The following is a 21,270-nucleotide window of genomic DNA, read 5'->3' on the forward strand; positions in this document are numbered from 1 at the left end:
CTAGAAGAGGACTAATCCCACATCTGCCCCCTTAAAATTAATTTCAACATATCAAATACTCTCTCAGAAAGATCATACCATCATTTTGGGGGAAGAAAAAAAAAAAAACCTAACCCAAAATACAATGTTCCTCTGATAACCAAATAACAGGGTCCTGAATAATGTGTGAAATATTATCAGTGAGGATATTTCATAACACTATTCTTCAATCACAGTATTGGGTCTATTTTCAACAAAAATGTTTTTCAGTTTCAAGTGCTATTGAGGAATAATTACATTATTGTGTAGTACAAGACACGCACTGGCTTCAGCCCCCTCTCCCACCCACGAAACAAAAAGATGGACAGACTGGTGGAAAGACAGAGGAATGGATGGATGAAGAGAAAGTCCCTGGCGTCCTACCTGCAGTGAGTCTGTGGTGTGGGAGGTTGGCTGGCTGGCTTTGCCATATCCCTGACCGTGAGCTGTCAACAGCCGGCCCGTCAGATCCACCGCAGCCCTCCAGTTCTTACTGCTCTGCAGGGGAGAAGAGACACAATATGGCTGAACCACACACCACCCTGACTGACCGGGTTTCCATGATCACACATTCAAGAGGAACATTACCGGTCAGTTGCAATGTATAATTGTAAAGACTACTGAGGCTGTGTACCAAATCACTCAGACATGATTGCAATATGTGAAATGTATGAACTACACAGTGGCCTCAAAAATCATCAAACTAGAGTTATTACACGTGTTTCTGTTACTAATCTCCAATTGCAATGTGTCGGTTTTTATAGGTGCTAAAATTACCTACACCTCTAATGACGCCTACAAATCATGAATTGTAAGTGTCTAAACTCTAAACATGCTCAAAACAGAGTGAACCACTAACTGCCTATTCCTTGATTTCAAATAATCCTGGACTGTTCAAGTTAGTTTTTTGCTTTGTTTCTTTTTCAGATTTCATTTTCCTCCCCTTCCCCAAGATGCAAGAAGCAGCCTATATGAGGAAATGGAAAGTTTTGCCAAAGATCTGAATCATACAATTATCCAGTCCTGCTTAGTTTTTCTGTAAATTAGCCGTTTTATTGACAGTGCTCTCCTCCCTGCATGCAAATGTTCAATCAAAACATTTCTCGAATCACTATTTTGCAGGGGCACCGTTGCTGTATCCTGGGCTTAACAAAGTCCACAACGATTGTGACTGGCTTGAAGATGATAATGACGTGCAGTCAGACCATCCTCCAGCACAGCGACTATATAAGACAAACTGTGAGGAAATTGGGAAAAATTCACAATTTCACACAGTCCAAAATGACATCTTCATGTTGCCCGTCTTGTCAAGTCAACAGCCCAAAACTCTAAAGTATTTACTGTATAATTTTATGAAACAGAGAATTTATTTAGTATTTGTTACATGAATAATTATCAATTAATTAGTTGTTTCGGTGCCAAGTCTCTTCCCCCAACAGAAATTTACTTAATATATTTTTACATAGCGGAATGTAAAATCAACAGGGGAAAAACTCCCAAAAAGACTAATTATTGTTGTTGTTTTTTTTTTTAAATTAAATGTAAAAAAAAATAAATAAAAAATTCTAAGGCAGGTTATTTGAATGAACTTCTTCTCTTGGGAAAAGCAGTGAAGTGAGAAGGACAAGGCCTTAAATTCTTAGGAGACAACTCTCAGGTCAGCTTAGATGCAAAATAATGGGAGGATTCTAATTACCTTACACAAGTGTCAACTCCAAACTGATATTAATGTGACATCTAATGCTGCAAAATACAAGTCACATCAGAAATGAAGGAGGTGTGTGTACGTGCACACTGCTATTTTGAACTGCGAGCCATTGAGGCTGGAGGACAATATACACACACACACACACACATACATATACACACACACACATATACACACATGTACACACACACACACACCCCTAGATATTAGCAGCATCTGCTTCCACAGGAGGAGGTACAATAGGTAAAAGGGGGACAGAGGTGGGAGGGGGGTGTAGAGTCACCCCACCCCATCAACACCCATGACAAGGTCGGCTCGCCGATTGGGTCCTAAGTGCTGTGCCATTCATCACAGCCAGGGAGCTAATTAGGAGAGAGAGAGGGAGAGAAGGCTACTTTCTTTCTAGTCATCTTTATCATAAAACTCATCACCCTTTTCCCTCTCTTCCTCAGTTGTAGCTCTTCTCTCTATCCCATTCATCCTTTCTTCATCCCTGTTTCTGCTTTGCTACCTGCTCAGGATTCTCCCATACTTAGTTTTGCCTCCATCTTGTCGTTTTCTCTTCTCTTTCTTCTCCCTCCATCTCCTCCCTCCCTTTCATCTAACTCTAATTTCTGCTTCCCTTCTCTTCCCGCTGTCATTGTTTCCTCATATATTGCTCCTTCCTCATCCCACCCTCCTCTCCTCTCTTGCCCTGTGCCAGTAGCTGCGCTGCCTCTGAATCTTCATTAGGGGGGGAAATGAAGCTGAAAACGAGGAGGCAGCCTGGATGGCCAAAAGCAGCTGCAGTCACTCACACACACACATATCCTGCAGTACGCTACAGTACACTGCTGCCCTGCCACAGGGCATAAGAAGAAGACAGGTGTGTGAGTGTGTGTTTCTAAGTGTCTGCGTGAGACTGGGATATGGGGTCAGTAGAGGAAATGAGAACAGCTAGCAGTGAGCCAGCAGTGATGTACAATAGCTGCATTCCTCAACATACACACACACACACACACAGAGTTGAGACAGCACACAGAGGGATAAGGAGTTTCAACAGAGGATAAGCAGGATGTGGATGGAAGAAATCTGGCCCACATGTAGCGAAGGAGTGCAGAATTCAAAGTTGGCCATAGTGGAAGGAAGAAGAAACAGCAGGAACTCCAGGCCAAAAGAGAGGAAGAAGAAAGAAAGGAGCAGTGGGTAGCATAGTGGAGAACAAGAGATGAGGAGAAGAGAGCTGAGGGCCAAGGGAGCTGCAGAGAGGCGCTGCAAGGAGCCAAAGTGAAAATCCCACGAAACAGGGAAAGTGAACTTCAGCTTCGGCCTTACATAACGATGCCGCATCACTGCTACGCCTAATTTTGTGCTCCGACATTATCTTCCAGCAGCCTATAATTTTAGGTCTTAAACCAAACCAAACATTACACACACAGAGGAACTGTGATTTGAGTAGAAAGCAGGCAGACTGTGTGGTTCAAGTGGCAAGGTCACAGGGTTAGTCTCCATTAAAGATGCAATGAAAGCGCCCTTGAGTAGATAATGACGGATGTCTCTGCTTCACTGTCATCTAAAATGGTTGAACCTCAGGGCTGACCCTGCTGATAAAAAAAAAAGTGTAAGAACAATCACAGATTTGACTGTGTTCAAGATGCTAATCTAACATTTAGAATGTACAGGGTCTTGACTCCAGCTGTCAGCATCCATTACAGTTGCTGAAATTCCTTTTTTACCTTTTCAGTTTCACTCTGTCAACGTTTGTCCATTCGTGATTTTCCACACAAAACCAAGGTTACCAATCTGTGGCGTAATTCAATGAAGTAATAGAATGGGAAATAACCATGCTGACCTGCTCTATTGTGGTTATTGGAAATCAGCAGTGTCATTTGAAGTCATCCTCCAGGTACCATCCTTACCTAGGTTCATGGCAAACCAGCCAAATGAGATGAAACGCTTCACACACAGACAAAAAAAAACAAAAAAAACGCCTCATGGTGGTGCTGGAGGAAAGGTCGAACAACCACTTAAGTTAGAAGACATGGTCCTGTGGTGACCATTTATCCTCATCTGAAACATTTCAGTCTAGGACAAAGTGGTAGACTGACCAACCATGGACCACACTGCTGCATGTGGCTAAACAGCTCAGGTGAGCATATTTCTCATTTGAGAGCATACAAAGCTCTTTATAATAGTTTTCTAAGAGTTCCATCATGCATACAAACCTTCCTGTCACTCATCAGGCTTGAATGATTTCAATTAGCATAGAATGGGCAGTGGGATAACAAAAATATAGATAAACAATGGGCTGGTGGTGATTAATAATTTAACTCAGCTCAAATGTATATAATCAGATTCCCCTGAAATCAAATGAGGAGGCATTACCATGGTGATTAATTGCCAGTAATATTAAACGAGGGGCTGACAAGAGAGGCTTAGTGACAGATATGTGCTGGGGTTCTGTAGCCATGCCTCTATGTCTTTTGTATGCTGTTTTGTGCTTGTTTTTGAAGATGACGGGTAGTACACCTGCCTTTGCTCCTGACAGAACAAAGACACCAGAAAAAAGAAAGAAAAGGATACAAACAAGAAGGGAGAAGTCAGACATGAACCCACAGGGTCACAGTGCGGTACTCAAGAGTGTTCCTGAGGTAAGTACTCAGCTATGATGATGTGGTATAACGATACTATGATGACTGAGATGAAAGTGAATCCAGCACCATTTATCAAGAAGATCCCCCTATAAATATCTCACATGAAAGCAGAGCACATGCTATAAACATGTTCAGCACGAGAGAAAACAACTTCATTCAATCTAATTAACAAGTCTGACTTCAGTAGTATTACAGAGCTTCACCCAGACTCCTACATACTCACACCCACACAGACAAATGTGTGCAATGAAAATGTGCACACATTATGTCCTCTATCTCTCTCTCACACACACAAACACATATACATAATTAGTCTCGTCGCGAGTTTAAAAGGGGTGAGGCTTCTTAATTGTGTTGAAGATCGGAAGTTCAGCGTGCCTATCCTTTGGTGAGTTAAAAAAAAAAATTCAGCATAACAAAGCTGGATGAACAAATGAACGCCCACTTGTTCTCTCGCAAGACCCAAAGCCTCCAGGCGAATCTAACTTTAAAAGGCTTCCTCACACCAGCTTTGGTTAACACAGGGAGTTCCAGTGCTACTTCAATTAAACCCCTGCATTTTGGATTACACAGAGGGTGTGAGAAAAAAAAAAAACAACAAAAAAAAGCCATTAGTAATATGCTAAAAGAGAATGCCAGTCACTGCAACAGCGGCTAACTTTACTTTGATGCCTCTGTAGTTGGTCTGCAGACACTTGAACCAGGGGACAGATATTGCCCTCCAGCTGAAGGATGCCATGCTTGGTTACTGTACTGATATGAACTTCACACAGCAGCCATTTTGTCTCCCACAGGCAACAGTTGGACGCTTCAAACAGTATCACCGAGAGACGTCCAGACACAAAGTAGCATAATATATTATGTGAATACACCGTGCTAGCTCATAGCTTGCAAGAGAACTCCATATAACACTCCCTGAGATGGCTAAACACAGCTTCCAAGTTCTAAGTGATGCTCCTCTGGGTAATATCAACCACTGATTGACTAGTGGGCTACTGGATAGTGTTTGATGGTTTGGTTGTCAACAATAACAGCATGTCCCTATTTCCCTTTCCCTCTGAGAGTGCTGCTGAAGATTGCATTAAAAAGTTCTGTGTCAGGCCTGATCAACAACCAACCAATCCACACAGCAAGTATACCCCAGTATGGCAAGACCTAAAGTTCTCTGATTTAAGAACTAAACTGATTGGCCATCAGTTATGGTAACAATGCATTCCCTAAAGGAACTGCTGAGATCTGGAAACTCAGTGAAGTGTGAGCCATTAGATGATTAAGGTATGTTGTTAAAACATATCTAAAGGCACAAGTGTTGTGATATCTGTTCAGAGCAGCCACATCCGAAGGCAGTGCGAAATTGACTGATTTAGAGACGAGAGAAGGATTATCAAGGGACTGAAATGACAGGCACTTTCAGACAGTCTCTATTGAAGCTATTCTTTGGTACAAATGAAAAATGGCAGAAGTAGTGTAAAGAATGAAAAACAAAGCTTGAGAGAGAAGCTCCGATCATGCACACCTTCTTACACCTCTGTGCTCCTCACCAATTACTGTGTGAAGTATGCATTCCTGTTGAATTGTTGATTTTGGAAGGTAACAAACGCTTGGATGCAGACCCCTTTATCGAAGAATCTGAAAGGTGTTATGTTATAGAATGGGTTACTAATACTGTTCGACCATGTGACAAACCAAACGTGAGTGCACCCTGACTTGTGTCTCTCCTGTTAGTGTGACTTGCTTGGTATTTCTTAGTTTAGAGCAACAACTGAACTAGTTTCTATGTAAGTGTAGCCCTGTGATAGACTGGTGACCTGTCCAGGGTGTCCCCTGCCTTCACCCTAAGTCAGCTGGGATAGACTCCAGCCCCCCGTGATCCTAGTGAGGATTAAGCGGTGTATAGATGATGGATCGATGCATGAAAGTACGGTAAGCTGCTAGCGTGGTAAAGTATATACTGTGACATACTGTTGTAAGTGCCACATACAAACAGACTGGCATTGGAATACCACTAACAATTGGCATATACCACTAAAACAAAAAAGATATCTACTCAGCCACTGGTTACCGTGCCATCCCAGAGATGTTCAAGTTAGCAGACCAGCAGGCTAAACTCCACTGGCAGCTTTGCAATAGGTCTCAGCATATGGCTGCAGCCAACATAAACAGACTAAGGTGAGAACAACGACCACTCAGGTTTAAACATGCCCTTCAGCACTGCAAATGCTGATGGTGCATTATTCAGACCTAGGCTTGTGAGCGTAACTGGTGGCAGAAATGACAGCTATGTAGAAAGGTTACCATAATGACAAGTAAAGGTTACAGCAATGATATCAAAGTGCGATGCAGCAGCTGGGTCGGTGCAGTGATTATGGGGGTGTGTCTGTCTGACCCAGCCAAGGTGGGTCTATCTCCGTCTATCTCCCTCTCTCTCCCTCTCTCTCTCTCTCTCTCTCCCACACACACAGACACACACACACACATACATGCTGGCCCCTGGCCCAGACAGCATCACACTGTGGGAGGAAAGAGAGGTTAGAGTCTCCGGTGGGTAGTGCAGAGGGAAGGAAGTGAGAGACAGAGATGAAGGAGAAGGAGGGAAAGAGGGGGAGAGGAGGAGAGAAGGGGGGTGATTGCTAATGAGAGAGACAGATGAGGCCAGCCCAGGGTGGTGCTGAGCTAGAGACTAGCTCACTGCTGACCACACCACAGCAGGGACAAGAGAGGAGACAGAGGTCAAGGGAGAAGTAGAGGGGAGGAGAGGAGAGTCAACCAAGCTTAGTTCATCGACTCTACTACCTCAATGGGCAACATTTTCTAAAATTTATATTTCCTTAACAATGAAAAGACAAATAGACTTACATTTCAGATAGATTCTGGTTTATTAGCAACCAATTTTGTAGTTTTTGGCAAGTTTTGGTTGTTTAAGATCACGCTGTAGTCACCAAAGAATGAAATCTCGGACAGCATAATATAGCTACATAAACATCCAATGAGGCATTAAACATAAGCAGTCGCAGTCAGATATTGTGCAACATATGGAACACTGTCGCATTTGTGGTTTGAGAGGAGATGGGCTAAAGATAAATTCAGAATGGGATCAAGAAAACAAGGACTGGAAGTGGATGAGAGTCAGAAAATGTCTATAGTACAATGATTAGGGTTGCACAACAGTTAATTGCAGCATCAAAATTGTGACGTGCGCAAGCTTGATAAGTCACACTGCAGGCAAATCAACTGAAATACATCATGCTACAACTTTTTCTGCTGCTTGATACATAAAGAAAACCAATCTTATCATCTTTGACCAATCTACAGAATTTGGCAACGGAAAGGATGATGGTAACCTAAAACAGGTACTCTGTTGGTAGTGTCTTGCAATTATTGTCACCACACAAGGCAGCACGATACATTTTTCATTATTCAACCAGCAGCACAAAGCTCTGTATGATGGGTGTGTAAAGCCAGATTCAGGTGTCATGTTTAAAAAAAACAAAACAAAAACACAAACCAAAACCAAAAAATTATTTCAGATGCCCCTGCCAGTGCGATTTAAAAGAAATATATTATGTTTTTTTAATAGCTGCACCGCCATACAAAATCACCCCAATCATTCAAAAATGATGAATTCTTTCCAAAGGAGGTATTCCAGTCACATGTTGAAATTTTGTATGCATGTATGCATTTTTTTCTGCATTCAACAGTTCCTCACCCTTTTTCCCTGTAAAACTACTTAACTGCAACAGTCATTTTTACTTCTGAAACCATGTTTCAGTTATTTGACTGGTTGATTGACAGAAAATGTATCCACAACAATAAAGAATTCAAAACTTTATCATCCTCAGAAACAATCATGGGTATTGTTATTTGTTTTTACCTTTTATATCGTTCAAATTTTCTTTAAACCAATGATTGAAATAGCTCACAATTTGCTTTAGTTTCCTGAGGATGTAGTGAGAACATTTCTACAGATCCCTCTTTGCAGTGGTACAGTGTGCCTGGCAAAAGCATGCAAGTCTTACTCTACATGAAGCCTCATCATAGGGAGTACAGAGTGTGTTTCTATGTGTCTAATGGCAGCTCTCCTACAGAGACTGACTGATGTCCTCAGTCACCAGATGAGGGAAGGGGGACACAAGATTAAAAGAACAGAGACATAAAGAGAGAGAGGAAATGTAGAGTCTTCCTCTGAAATGTCTTGTGTGTATTTGTGTACTTTGTGCACATATGTATACGTATGTATGAACGGAGGGAGCATGTGGTGGCAATGGGTGCAGTCACACTCTGGCTCTGCAGCATGACTCATTCTGCCAGCTCATAGCAGAGCTCTGCAACACACGCGCACATATAAGGATGCCACACAGCAGAAAAAAGCTCTATGAACTGACGACCAGTGTCATGGAAGGAAAAGGCCTTACATAAAAGATGATCACAAGTGATCATATGATGTGTATAACGCATGTAAACACATACAAGCTTCTGATAATCCTCATCTATGCATACAGTCACACATGGGTACAATGATACACGCACATACTTATATAATTTACTGACAAGCATCAAGCCTCAGCAGGCTATACCTTCAATGGCTACAAGCTTTCTGACATTTGGACTTCCCTGTGTGAGTATGAGTAAATGCATGTGTGTGTGGATGTTCTGCTTGCTTATGCACATCCTCTCATTTTCTCAATTTGAACCTCCCCTCCCAGCCCAGCAAGCTACATCACCTACGACAGCTTTGATCTATGAGTTTGTTTGATCTTAGAAGTTTGGAAATTTTATAATTTATTGGTAAGTAAATCATTTGAATGCAAGTAGATGGTAGTAGATGGAGAAGGCAGATGGTGTCTGATCCATTCATCAGTGGGAGTGACTCAGTCCTTGAATATTATGTCAGCAAAGCCACGCAAAGCTATCACACAAGCTCCTTATTAAGGAGCAGGGTTTTTTGGATCCATAGTGGATGATGCAGTGAGTGGAGATGTTGTCCTGTAGCTGGAGGCCCTGGGTTCAAGTCCCTCTGGTGGCAATCATTTGCCATATTGAGCTGCTTTTGAACAAGACATTGAATCTTAGTTATTGGTAAGAGAGTTGCCCTGTAGCTCACTCAGAAATTTTGGTTCCTAGCAAAAAAAAAGCAGCAAGTAAAAAGAGAATTTCCCTCAAAGATCACAAGCATCACATGGGTTTTCCTGGCTGGCAGTGGTTTTGTGCGGGCATGTGTTAATTTCCTGTAAAAAGCATAGTGTGTACTGCTGTCAGTGTGTCTACATATTTAGAATAGAAAATCTAAAGCTTTTCCATAGATTTGTAATAAGTGGTTTTGAATTAAATATTAAAGAATAGTTACAATTATTTGAGTGGGACAGTACATAAAGCCCAGTCACAGTCCTGTGTATCTACATGAGTTGACTTCAAAACTCTGGTGCATTCAGCAGTGATCAAGTGCTTCTGAAGACAGAAATGAATATGAGCTACAGCAGATATATATGGGCCAAGATATGTTCGATGTAATTTAGGAAACGTACCTAAAATTCTATAGTTTTGCAGGAAGCAATGACAAGTTCATTTCTCAGCTGTAAAAGGGTGATGAAAAAGCAGACCTTGGTAAGGCCTATACAGCATACAAGCTGTGCTAAACTGGTACATCAGAAACACAAAAACGTAGACGCAAACCCTCGCTGCAAATTTTAACCGAGATATGGAGAAAAAAACAAGAGGCTGTTGCCAACCACAAAACCTTGAAAGAAATGTGAACAACTTCATCCAGCAAAGAAAAACAAAAAGAAATCTTATTGCAACTTAGTAAAACATAAGGCTTCCAAGAATCTGCATATTAAATAGAATCAGTGTGCAAAGCAGGTACATTGGCATCAAGCAGGGAAGAACTTCCACTAACACAGAATCCTTTGTGGGTTGTTAATTTTGGACCATTATGTTTGTTATTAAATGATTCCTGACTAAATAACTTCATAACTTACGAGAAATAACTCTTCTTACATTGTTATTTCTGAATTCAAAAGTTACCAACACTCGTATTAATTTCCTTCAAATAATCAAATCACTACGTCTCCAGAGATTGCCACACACACAGCAGCCTTCCACACTCGGAGGTAAAAAGCGTGCCGTTGTGTGTGCTTAGGGCCAGGTGAAGCCCTCTTCTGCCTCCGTATCTTTCACACACACAAAACACAGCTTTCTCTCTTTCTTTGCTTCTCATTCTTTGACATCTCTGCTGTAGGCCTGCACTACATTTCTGCCTCACTGTCTCTCTCCTTTCTTTTGCCTCTTTCTCCAAGGAGCCACCCACACCAATCAGCAGATGGCGTATGATCCTCTTGCACACACATCCACGCACACGCACTCACCTACATCATATAGCGCAGCCGACTGCAAGCTGAAAGTACCATCTTGTGTGTGTGTGCGTGCATGTGTGTGTGTGTATATATATATATATATATACACCAAGTCCAGAAGGCCCTTGAAATATGCACAGCAGTCCCATGCATAATACATGGGCACAGCAGGAGAAAAGAACTTGTGAGCCGAGTGGATCTCCACCTCTCCATCTCTCAACTCCACCCCTCCCGTCCTTCTCTCCTCTTTCCCCTCTCTCCATCACAGCGTCTGCTGCTGCTGCTGCCGTGCATATGTTTTAAATAACAACTGTCTCTCAGGGTCATCTGTGGGTCAGAAATTATGATGGAGGGAATGCATCAGGGCTGGAGAGATAGACAGATAGATGGCAGCAGGAAACGGAATGAGGTGAGACTGAGCGGTCACAAAGAAAGACACACATTTTTATGCTTGGCAGACATAGTATAATATGAAGAGAAAGGAGACGAATGATTCACTGTTTTCAGTCAACTGAGACCCCAACACCCAGCAGTTTCAGTAGAATCACTGACTTTACAGGCTGACTGTCAAAAGGTCAGTCAAGCAGCAGTCACAACAGGACGCTAAGCAGCGGTGGCTTTCTGGCAGTTTTGTCATTTAATAAGGCGAACAATTACTAGATTCCACATGCAAATTGCAATTTCAAAAAGTGCAGTCCGCAAATCACCAAGACTACAATCTAGGATATACAAGGTGTGACGATGAAACAATGAAACTAATGCTAGAACTCAACTTTATCTAACTCAAGCACATTAAAACTTTCAATGGTTATTTATGCTGTCTATTGATCAATGTGCACCATATGGTTCAGGTACGCATGCTGTGGCTGGATTATTTAACAGCCACACCTCGCAAATTTTGCAGCATGGCTGACCCAGAGTTTAAACTGTCATGTGAATGGTTTTACAGATTCACGCTGTTCTCTTTGTGTGACAATTGCATGTTAGATGGTGTCTCATGTTGTAAAGCTCCATCACGTTTTAAATCTATTACACTCTGAATATTGGTTTAAAAAATGATATGATTTTCTACTGAAGCTCCGAGGACTACCATGACCTGGAATGACTAAGAATCTACATAGACTGATAACGAGTTGTACACAGCAGTACAGTGAGTGACTTACGACAAGCTGTCTGAGACCACTGAAGGACTGTTCCACAGAGTTAGCAGTGAGGACCTGACGTTTCGTGGCCGCCTGCTCTCCCAGGAAACGGAGCATGAGGTCTTTCACAGCATCACCCTAAATAAAAAAGAACAAATCGAATATCATCTAAACAACAGAATTCTTCAAACAAAAGATGTGACATTTGTCATGCTGGTAAAGTATTCTCAGGACCAGAGTGCTAATTACAGGATATAAACATATCAGATCAGGACTTGGTAGTTACTTAATATAAAGCGAACTTGGGGCAAAAAACTTTGATGTGGACATCCCTAGGTTTGGACCGAATCACAATCAATAAAAACAAAATCTAGCCCCAAAAGAAACAGAACAACAAGCTGCAGACTGGAGAAATTGTATCTTTAATCCAGCTTTAAAGTGGATCTAATTTGCTTGCTGAAAACTGGCTCTTAGACTAAGATGATGGAAAAATCCTTGATTTTTATTCATTTATTCAAGCAGGCATTCAAACACATTCTGAGGGGATAATGAACACAATCTGAGCCGGGAGGTGGACGCACACCATAAGACTCAACTGAATAAATAAGTAAATTGATGTTTCATCAGGGTTGTTATTAAGGATAAATGTTGCTGTTGAAGGAGCTCAGAGGATGTTTATTAGAAAAAAGAAACAAAAAACATGACATAGTGACCCAGGAGCCATGAAGGGCATGTGTGATTAGAGATGTCTTCACACTATAGCCCTTTTCAGACATGGAACATTGCTGGCTTCATCAATCTGTCAACGTGACGGTGTTGTAGTCATTCCGACATACAGTAGCTCACTTCTCCATTATTAATGCCCCTCACTGTGTCATGCAGACATAGCCCCACAGTCCCCGAGAGAGAGCAGGGGTACACAAATGATATTTGTCATTTGTGTAAGACCAGACAATACACCAAGTGATGTATAACATATAACAAAGCAATAACAGACTGAATCTAAACTAAACAGCAACTGATCAAAGTGTCCAAATGACTACCAATCCAATTTATTTCTGATTTCTTAAACACTGAAACTGAAAGCTCAGGACTCAACCTGGAGACTGTTATAATGTGACAAAATATGAAACTGCAGCTGATAAACAGTGCCTCTCTGACAGCTCACCTGCCTGATGTGAAGACGTGTAAGGCTGACACAGTGTGCCCTGCCATTAGATCCTGACCTCCCTCCAAATTTTCAGTTTTTGCTGAGAATTTGAATTGTGCGATAAGGCAGCTCTCCTACTTTTTTCTGTCAATTTGTCATTTTAATGACAGTTCCCACCTTCCAGCATGCAAATGTCCCTCCAAATTGATCAAACAATTCCCCCATCATTATTTTGAGGAGACATCATTGGCTCAGCTCATGCTTTTTTTACCCTATCGCAAGATGACAATGGGGTGCAGTCATTCTGTGCTGCAGAATGGTCTGGCTATGCAAGACTAGTGACAGACAAAAGAAGATAGCAGAATGTTTAAACTTATGAATCTTCAAGATAGAGCCTATGGCGAATACATTTCCTGACATAGTAGGTCAGCAAACTTGTTTTTTTAAGATACTACTGCAATATTTAAAACAATGCCTTCTAATTAGAGTGGTTTGACCAAACTAGTATCACAAACAATTTATCAACTTATTGGTCAATCATTGCAGCATCAATCAGCAAGAAGTTTTATAATCTATATGGTGGATTAATTAAGCAAAAAAAAAAAAAAAAAAATTCAATGTTCAGACTTCCTAAATGTAAGGACTTGCTGCTTTAAAAAAATTAATTAGAGTTTGTGTAGTTTTGAATTTTTTAGATTTTGATGGTTAAACAATTAATGGAAAAAAAAAATATCAACAGATTAATAAAAACCAAAAGTATCCATCACTCGCAGCCCTAAAAAGTAGGAGTAATGAAACTTCTTTCTCATTCTGGTAGAGATTGTAAACACTTGTTTTCGTCATTATTTTAACAGTAACAGTGAAAATCATCAATTCTTTATTTGATTTACAGGTAATAACAATATTGTACTTCCACAAAGTCTTAATAACAGTAATGGGCAAAACTGAAGCAACAGAGGCACAAATATCCTGACTTTTACTCCCTACAATGTCTAGGTTAAGCTACAAAAAAAAAAACTTTCATCCTACATTACATGTAGTGGAACTTAATTACAGTATTATTCGTCAGACATTCCACGTTTTATACGACCTGTGTCTTTCAAACTCCTACACTAGATTTTAAGCAAACTTTCTGTTGAGTTTTGTGCACAATTTGTGGACCATCCCTTTAAAAACAACAACACTTTTGCATACTGCAAGACAGAAATTACTTTTTGGGCTTTCTTTCTGCACATGCTGAATAATAAACATTTTACTGGCTCAGTGATTGTCCTACCTGCAGGTTGTCAAACTTGAGTCCAGGCATGGTGAGTCTGTTGGTCTCTACATAGGCTGGGCTGTACTGCTGGGTGGCAACAGAGATCAACACCTTCCTGGTCTCCTCACCGGGCAGCCAGGCATCATGGCGCCTATCCACCTCACTCAGGCTTAGTGCTGTTGCAAATGGGTCATCACTCCCTGAAAACACAGCCTGGAGCTGGTTGAAGGGCTGTGGCTGAGTGGCTGGTGCTGAGGCAGGGGCTTGAGTTGGAGCTGGGACTGTCTGAGATGGAAGAGGCTGGGGCTTTGTGGTTGATTCAGCAGGGGCAGAGCCAAACACTGAGCTAGGGGTGGGAGCACCAGAGTCCAAGGGTCCACCAGGGGTGGAAATGGAGGAGGAGGTAGAAGACAGTTGGCGCTCAGGTGTAGGGGCTATTGGTGCAGGGCTGGTGCCAGGAGGAATGTCTGCATTAGGGTTGGACACAGAAATAAAAGAGGAGGGAGCAGTGAAGGAATCAAAGAAGTCAGAGGCTGGATTAGCTTGTCCATTGTCAGTGAAGAACTTACTGAGGCTAGGGCTGGGCTGGCACACGAGGGGTGCTGTCAGCTTGCTGGGGGTCACAGCCCCATCACTTCCACCACCACTCCCCATGCTAAAGCTGGGGGACTTGATCAGAGTGGGCTGGAAGCCATCAGGAACCAGAGACTTCGGCTGTGTGCCCTGGCTGAATATAGTGCACACTGGTATAGGCTCATCTTTTGGGCTATTCGCTTTGGCTAACTGAGATGCTGCTTCCTCACTCAGACTATCAGATGGACTCTGGGTGTCACCTTGAGGTGAAACACAAGCCGTGACTTGCGTTTGTATATCTGTCAGCTCCGTTGTGTCCTCCTCTAAGTTCTCCTCCAAACCTTCTTCCTCCTGTTTCTCTACTGAAACTTTAATCTCAGTTGTATTATGTCCAATTTCACTTTGCTCCTCTTTGTCTCCTGAAGTCTCTCCTGCATTGTCGTTCTCAGGTCCATCCAGAAAGGAGTCAATGGGAGCTACATCATCCTCTTCACTGTTATTGGGTGAGTCCGAAATCATGACACTCTCCATCATTTGGTCGTTGAGCTTGTCCATCAGGCTCTCTGAGGGTGTGGCGCTGCTGTCCTCCTGTGGTGTGGCAAACTCCCCACCCAGGTCAATGCTGTCCTCCTGGGGTAGGATGTTGCTTCTGGAAGGAGTCTGGATGGTGGCTGGCTCAGGAGGGGCTGGAGCTGAGGCCTCCTTGCTTACATCTTCCACTGTGATGTCCAATGTGACTGGCCGCTGGGCAGGACTCTCCCCTGTATCCATCTTACTGCTCTTGACAGTTAAAAGACAGCATCAGACAACATTACCTTTTTCACGTTATTTTGTACTATAGTGTGGATACTGTACATTCCACTGTCAAAAGCCTTCGAGACTGCGTTACTCAGGTACATGTTGCACCTAATAAGCATAAATTAGTTCACAGTGCAGATAAAACCAAATACATGATCTTCACCTGAGGCCAAAAAATTCCCTATGACAGCTTTGTAATCTCTACCATGAATGATAAATATATTCAAACAGCTACGGACTACAAATATCCAGGAATATGGATAGATAAAAAGCTGACATTTAAATATTATGTGGTGACTAAACCATGACTAAAAATTGGTTTCTTTTGCAGGAATAAATCATGTTCCTCTCTGCATTGTAGAAAACTGCTTATTAAGGCAGGTTTCCTGTCAGTACTGAGTCATGATGATACATTATATATGCATGCATCAGCCACGACTCTGAAGCTCTTGGACACTATTTATCTTTCTGTATTAACATCTATTACAAATTGCAGTCATAAAACTCATCATTGGGAGCTGGATGCTAAGGCTGGGTCTTCCTCCATCTCTGTAAGGTGTGACAGTTATACTCACTGTGCAACTCAGAACAATCTAAAGCCTCACTTATTTTAATTCTTATATTAATTCAGACCTTCAGTTTCATTCTTTGCTCCCTGTTTCAGCTTATTCATTCACCTTACTAACTTAAATGCTCTGCTTTTATTATTTTACTAACTTTGTCTTTTAACATTACCCTAGTTCCTCATTTGTGCGCCTACATCTTTCATTTTCTTACTTGGCTACATTGTAAATGAGGCCTCTCTACCTAAATATACTCAGAGTTTAAATAAGGGTTGAATGAATACTGGAAGGTCAACAGTGAAATACCAGCAACGTCTATGCGGTCCATGGGTATCACAATTTACAACGTCTGTCGTAGTCACTTCCTGCCATTGACAGCAAAAGCAACATTTTACAAGCTCTTACCATCAGCACTGAATTACAGCTACACTGAGTAGGCCATTTTCTCGTGTTTTATACGCGCTCAAAGTGCTGTCACGGTAGAGCCGTTACCTGACACATCGAAGGATACTTTCTATTTGATGCTGGCTATGTTGCTCAAGCTACATTAGCAGATTGGCTAACGTAAGCTAGCTTAGCTGAGCAAGAACTTCCAGCTGTCATGTTTTGCCAATAGCTGTCCACGATTTGAAATGAACGGAGCACACTAATATACTACTGTTATTACTAGGCAATGAAAGGCAAGAAATAAAAACTGAAACACAAACAGGACTGTCGGTGTTTTCTTACCGTACTGTGCAGTGACAGGTAGAACCGTGGTGCGCATGCGCTACTGAAAAGCGCTTACATGTACGGCGCTCCAGACCTGACAAACTTCATGTCGCCGACTTTTTTGGTATTCTTCATCTTCATGTACGTACTTTAAAAAGCCTACGCAACGTTACATGGTCGTTGGTACGTATTTTAGTCGCACGTTTATTTTTTTTTGAATCGCGGAAGTGCAGCGACTGTGGATTGTTTTGAGCTGTACGTAGCACAAGTGCAGTGTTTTGTTCGTCTTCTCATCGTTTTTAAAGGATAAAAAGGCGCTGGCAGCAGACTAAAACATGGAGGACGACGCTCCTGTCATCTACGGTCTGGAATTTCAGGTACGCGTTGTTGCTCCACCGTCACACCATTCATTACTATCACTGACTGACAGCTATTCTATTCAGTCCTATTCTGTTCTATTCTATTCTATTCTATTCTATTCTATTCTATTCATGTACATGTTGTGTTTTATGTGTTCTTCTGTACTTTACAGGCACGAGCACTTACTGCCCAGACAGCTGAGACTGATGCCATTCGTTTCCTTGTGGGTACACAGTCACTGAAATTTGACAACCAGGCAAGTAAAACAGTTCACAATTAACAAAGATCCCGTTTCATGTAAAGGATGTTTTCTCCAAAAAAAAGCTGCTCTTGTTGTCACTCATTTAGTTTGTGGTGGCAGTCTGTGTCCCCAATCAATCGATAGTAATAATAGTAGTTTCATCATAGACAGAATCATTGAACCTACATTGCTGTCTGCTGCCTTAGTTTTTCTTCTTGAGACATACATTGTCCTGCATCTGCTCAGCTCAGCATTTACAACAAAGGACAAGATCCTACCATGTGTGGACATTTTAAAAGACTTTCTGCATGTAGATCAAACACACAGGGGCATCTGGAAGTTTGAGACCATATTGAAAGTCTGTAATATTTTAATGCAAACCTGAAAATAATAATAAAACCTAAGTATGTGGTAATATTTAGCACAATAATAATATGTAAAATGAATATGAGAGCTCTAGATCAGCAGTCAAACTGAAGCAAATGAGTGTCAGTGACTGTGTTAACTTCTTTGTACAAAGGTTAGATTTCCTTGCGTTGTATCCTTCCAGTGAAGCAGCGCTAAAATGACACTCCGGTCAGATGGAGTCATCAGAGGCGTTTTCAACTAGATCAACCTGCAGCCATTGCTCACCTGTTATTCAACTGTACCTTACGTTTCCAGCAGAACAGTGCACCACAAATGCACGGTTGTTGCTGTTATAACACTTCTGTAGTCTACTTGGAGGACTTCATTTCATACAGACGCAGTAGGTTGTATCTGTGTATTCCATACATGCGCACGACTGCTGACCATGTGCACTAATGGCCCTTGTAGTGTATTTGATGCACAGACTGCCTGCACACAAATAAATTCTGTGCACCACCTTTCAGAAAGGGAAAACAAGGCAGAACACTTAGGGTGGGCTGAGACATAGCAGCATTCCACAGTGGATGTTGGAAAAAAGTCCTATTTACTGATGAATCCCATTTATAGATGAGTGGCAGTAACATAGGGTGAATGTAGGGAGACCAGCAGGACAGAGAATGAGACCACAGTGGATCAAACCCACCCTGAAACATGCTGCTGGGAAGATTCAAGGGGATGTTTTGCTACTGGACACCTTTAGAGTAAGTTTATTCTACTCGAACAAAAAGGAGAAGTAGTACTCTATTCTTTTTAGACATGCTCCAGCCTCTGGTTTGCATCTTTGTGGAGAAGGATTCATACTGCAGCAGGATACTTTGCAGGAACTACTTGAACACCAAAGACCAAGGAGACACTCTTAAGAGTGTGTACATGTGAGATCAGGATTTCAGAGGAAAATAACTTTAAGCCTATTCACGAGCCTTTTTCCAAAGTCTCCATCTACATCTTTCAGTCTTACTCAGTGAATGGAGTGTCAGTGTCATGAAGTCTCAAATAGAAAATTGGCCAAAATGGGACTTATGTGTTGTCTTGCATTTAAAATGATGATCAAAATAGTTTGAAAAAGCATTCAAAGAAAACTTAAAGAACATGCAGTTAGCGACAAATATCATATTTACTACAGAACAATTTGTAAAACTTTACATTGCGGGTAACATAGTGCTCTTTTTTTGTTTCTATTCATGCTTTTAAATGTCATTTCTGAAGCAACACTAACCGAAGTACATGATAATTTCATTGTGCATAGTTCCTTTGCTTTTGGCCAGTAACTCACACACTCACAGGTTTAAGGTAGGCTAAACCACACCAAACCGGGGTTTTGGTGTGGGGTATTGTGGAGTGTGTGCTGGCTATAGGCATAGGAATAGGACTGCAACTAAAAAATGTTTTCATTATAGAACACTGTGGCAAATATATATATATATATACACACACACACACACACACATATATATATATATATATATATATATTTCTTGTGTGCTTTATTCATTATTTTTATTCATCTAAATACTGTTTTGTTGTGGAACAGGTACATAAAGCATTTCACTGCGCGTTATACCGTGTATAACTGTGTTTGTGACCATTCAAGTCCTTGAATCCTTGAATCCTTGAATTTAGTGCTAAAACAATTCAATTACAAACTATTATTACATTAGAACATTTTTCACTCACCAAGATTAGTTCATTCTGATAGCTGATTAATCATTAAGAAATATGTTTGCAGCTGTAGGCCTTTGTGTATATTTTCTGCTTTTCTCTGATTCGCATCTTTGTGAACTCGTTTACTCATTTTGTTGTGTTCACAAAAGAAACAAAATGAAATGATATCACTGTGGGATTTAGAAACTTTTTCTGCCATTTAATAAACCACAGTTGATCAAAAAAGCCAACTAAGGAATTATTAATGGAAATAATCCTATAGTGGCAACTCTAAATGAATTATGCAATCCTAAATTAATTAAACATTCCATCTATGAAATGTGCAGACCGCATTGTGCAAAATCCCGTCGTAGCTTCCCACAGCTCAAGCTGAAATCCTCTGCTTGCTTGTGTCTGCTTTGTCCAACAAACAGTCTAAAACCAAAATATATTTGTTATATACTCAGATAAATGGAGAATAGCCACAGATCCTCACATTTGAGAAGCTGGAACCAGTGAGCTAAACTAATAAATTGCTGCATTTAACATTCATAATAATTAGCTGATTGTTTTCTTCGTAAACTGTCAACAGTCCACAACAAAAAGTTAGAGATTTAGTTTACTATAATTTAAGAACATGAAAAGAAAGAACTGTGGCTTTAGCAAACTGTTATTCTCATTATGTACTAATTTGCTGATTTCCTTAGAAGTCAGACGATCAAATGTCAGAAAACAGTAAAAGAAAACAACCTGTAGCAATATTCTGGATTGCCAAAGTGATTGTATTTTGTGAATGAGAATCCAATTCCCTCATAGAAAAAGCTGAAACCAGTAAAATTTTGTTTGTCCTCATAACAAGTAACCTGTTGTCAAGAGGGACGAGTCAACACTGACCAAGGGACTAATCGTTTGAGTCGTCATTTGTGGTTGAATAATGACTGAAACAATAAACAAATTATCAAACCGCTGTAGTTACAGATTATTAGTCTGTCAGTAGGCTAATTAATTAATCAACTAAATTATCCAGATTTAAACAGGTGAAACAGCAAAGTTACTGTTGATTAATTATATGTTGATTGATCATTTATATCATTATATCCTTTTTATGATCATCATGAACTGGTTGTTTCAGCATACAGCTGCACTGAAGCTGGTGCCTCCTAATTGATAAACCGATCTGCTGCATGTGCATCTATGTTGTATATTCATCTGTGGTTTCTCTGGAAAGTCCTGTGCGTGCTTGACTGTTAGTGAGGGTTTTCTGCTGTGAGTGTGTTTGTGTCTGTGTGTGAAGGAGAATCGAGAGTGTGTGCATGCATGCATGCATGCACATCTTGCAGAGGTCATTACAGAGACAGATGACAGAAACAGTTGGCTCTAAACGGGGGGAGAAATAATTAGCTCTCTGAGAGCGAGCAAGAGAGAGAAGGATGAGAGAAAGACAGAGAGAGAGATTTCTGCCTTGAAAAAGCGAGCCTATTTTCTGGCAGACATCAGTGTGAAAACAGTCTGGCACTGAACGCAGACGTAGTTCAATCCAAGTCTTGTGTAGTGAGGCTAATACAGAGCTTGTTGGGAATGGTGACAATGCATCCCAGTCGATCTGTGTGATTTCTTATTACACACTGTCAGTAGCTTAATATACTCCTAACACTTTCCTCCAGCATGAGCAGAAATGCAAGAACCCCAAAGAGGTGAATTCTTCATGCTACTGAA

The 21,270-nt window shown here is 41.1% G+C and overlaps 2 protein-coding genes across 5 annotated transcripts in view; one reads left to right on the plus strand and one right to left on the minus strand.

Annotated features, from left to right (window-relative positions):
• trappc12 (trafficking protein particle complex subunit 12) overlaps window positions 1-16,960 on the minus strand; it is a 35,550-nt gene extending 18,590 nt beyond the window's left edge. For 3 of the 4 annotated variants that reach the window (XR_520715.1, XM_008295251.1, XM_008295253.1), the window contains exons 1-4: window positions 16,923-16,960; window positions 14,278-15,612; window positions 11,873-11,989; window positions 403-516 (exon numbers count right to left, since the gene is read on the minus strand). Coding sequence is in view for 3 of the 4 variants with exons in the window: in XM_008295251.1 (XP_008293473.1) it covers window positions 403-516; window positions 11,873-11,989; window positions 14,278-15,603 (1,557 nt within the window). In the remaining variant the exon portion in view is untranslated. The remainder of the gene's footprint in view (window positions 1-402; window positions 517-11,872; window positions 11,990-14,277; window positions 15,613-16,922) is intronic. The other variant, XM_008295252.1, reaches the window with a different exon arrangement.
• Window positions 16,961-17,157: 197 nt separating this feature from the next.
• eipr1 (EARP complex and GARP complex interacting protein 1) overlaps window positions 17,158-21,270 on the plus strand; it is a 63,606-nt gene continuing 59,493 nt past the window's right edge. Inside the window, exons 1-2 of the mRNA XM_008295256.1 lie at window positions 17,158-17,281; window positions 17,437-17,520. Coding sequence (XP_008293478.1) covers window positions 17,240-17,281; window positions 17,437-17,520 — 126 coding nt within the window. The 5' untranslated portion in view covers window positions 17,158-17,239. The remainder of the gene's footprint in view (window positions 17,282-17,436; window positions 17,521-21,270) is intronic.

This window comes from Stegastes partitus, unplaced genomic scaffold, assembly GCF_000690725.1.
Source record: "Stegastes partitus isolate 25-593 unplaced genomic scaffold, Stegastes_partitus-1.0.2 Scaffold1034, whole genome shotgun sequence".
Classification (NCBI taxonomy): Eukaryota; Metazoa; Chordata; class Actinopteri; family Pomacentridae; genus Stegastes; species Stegastes partitus.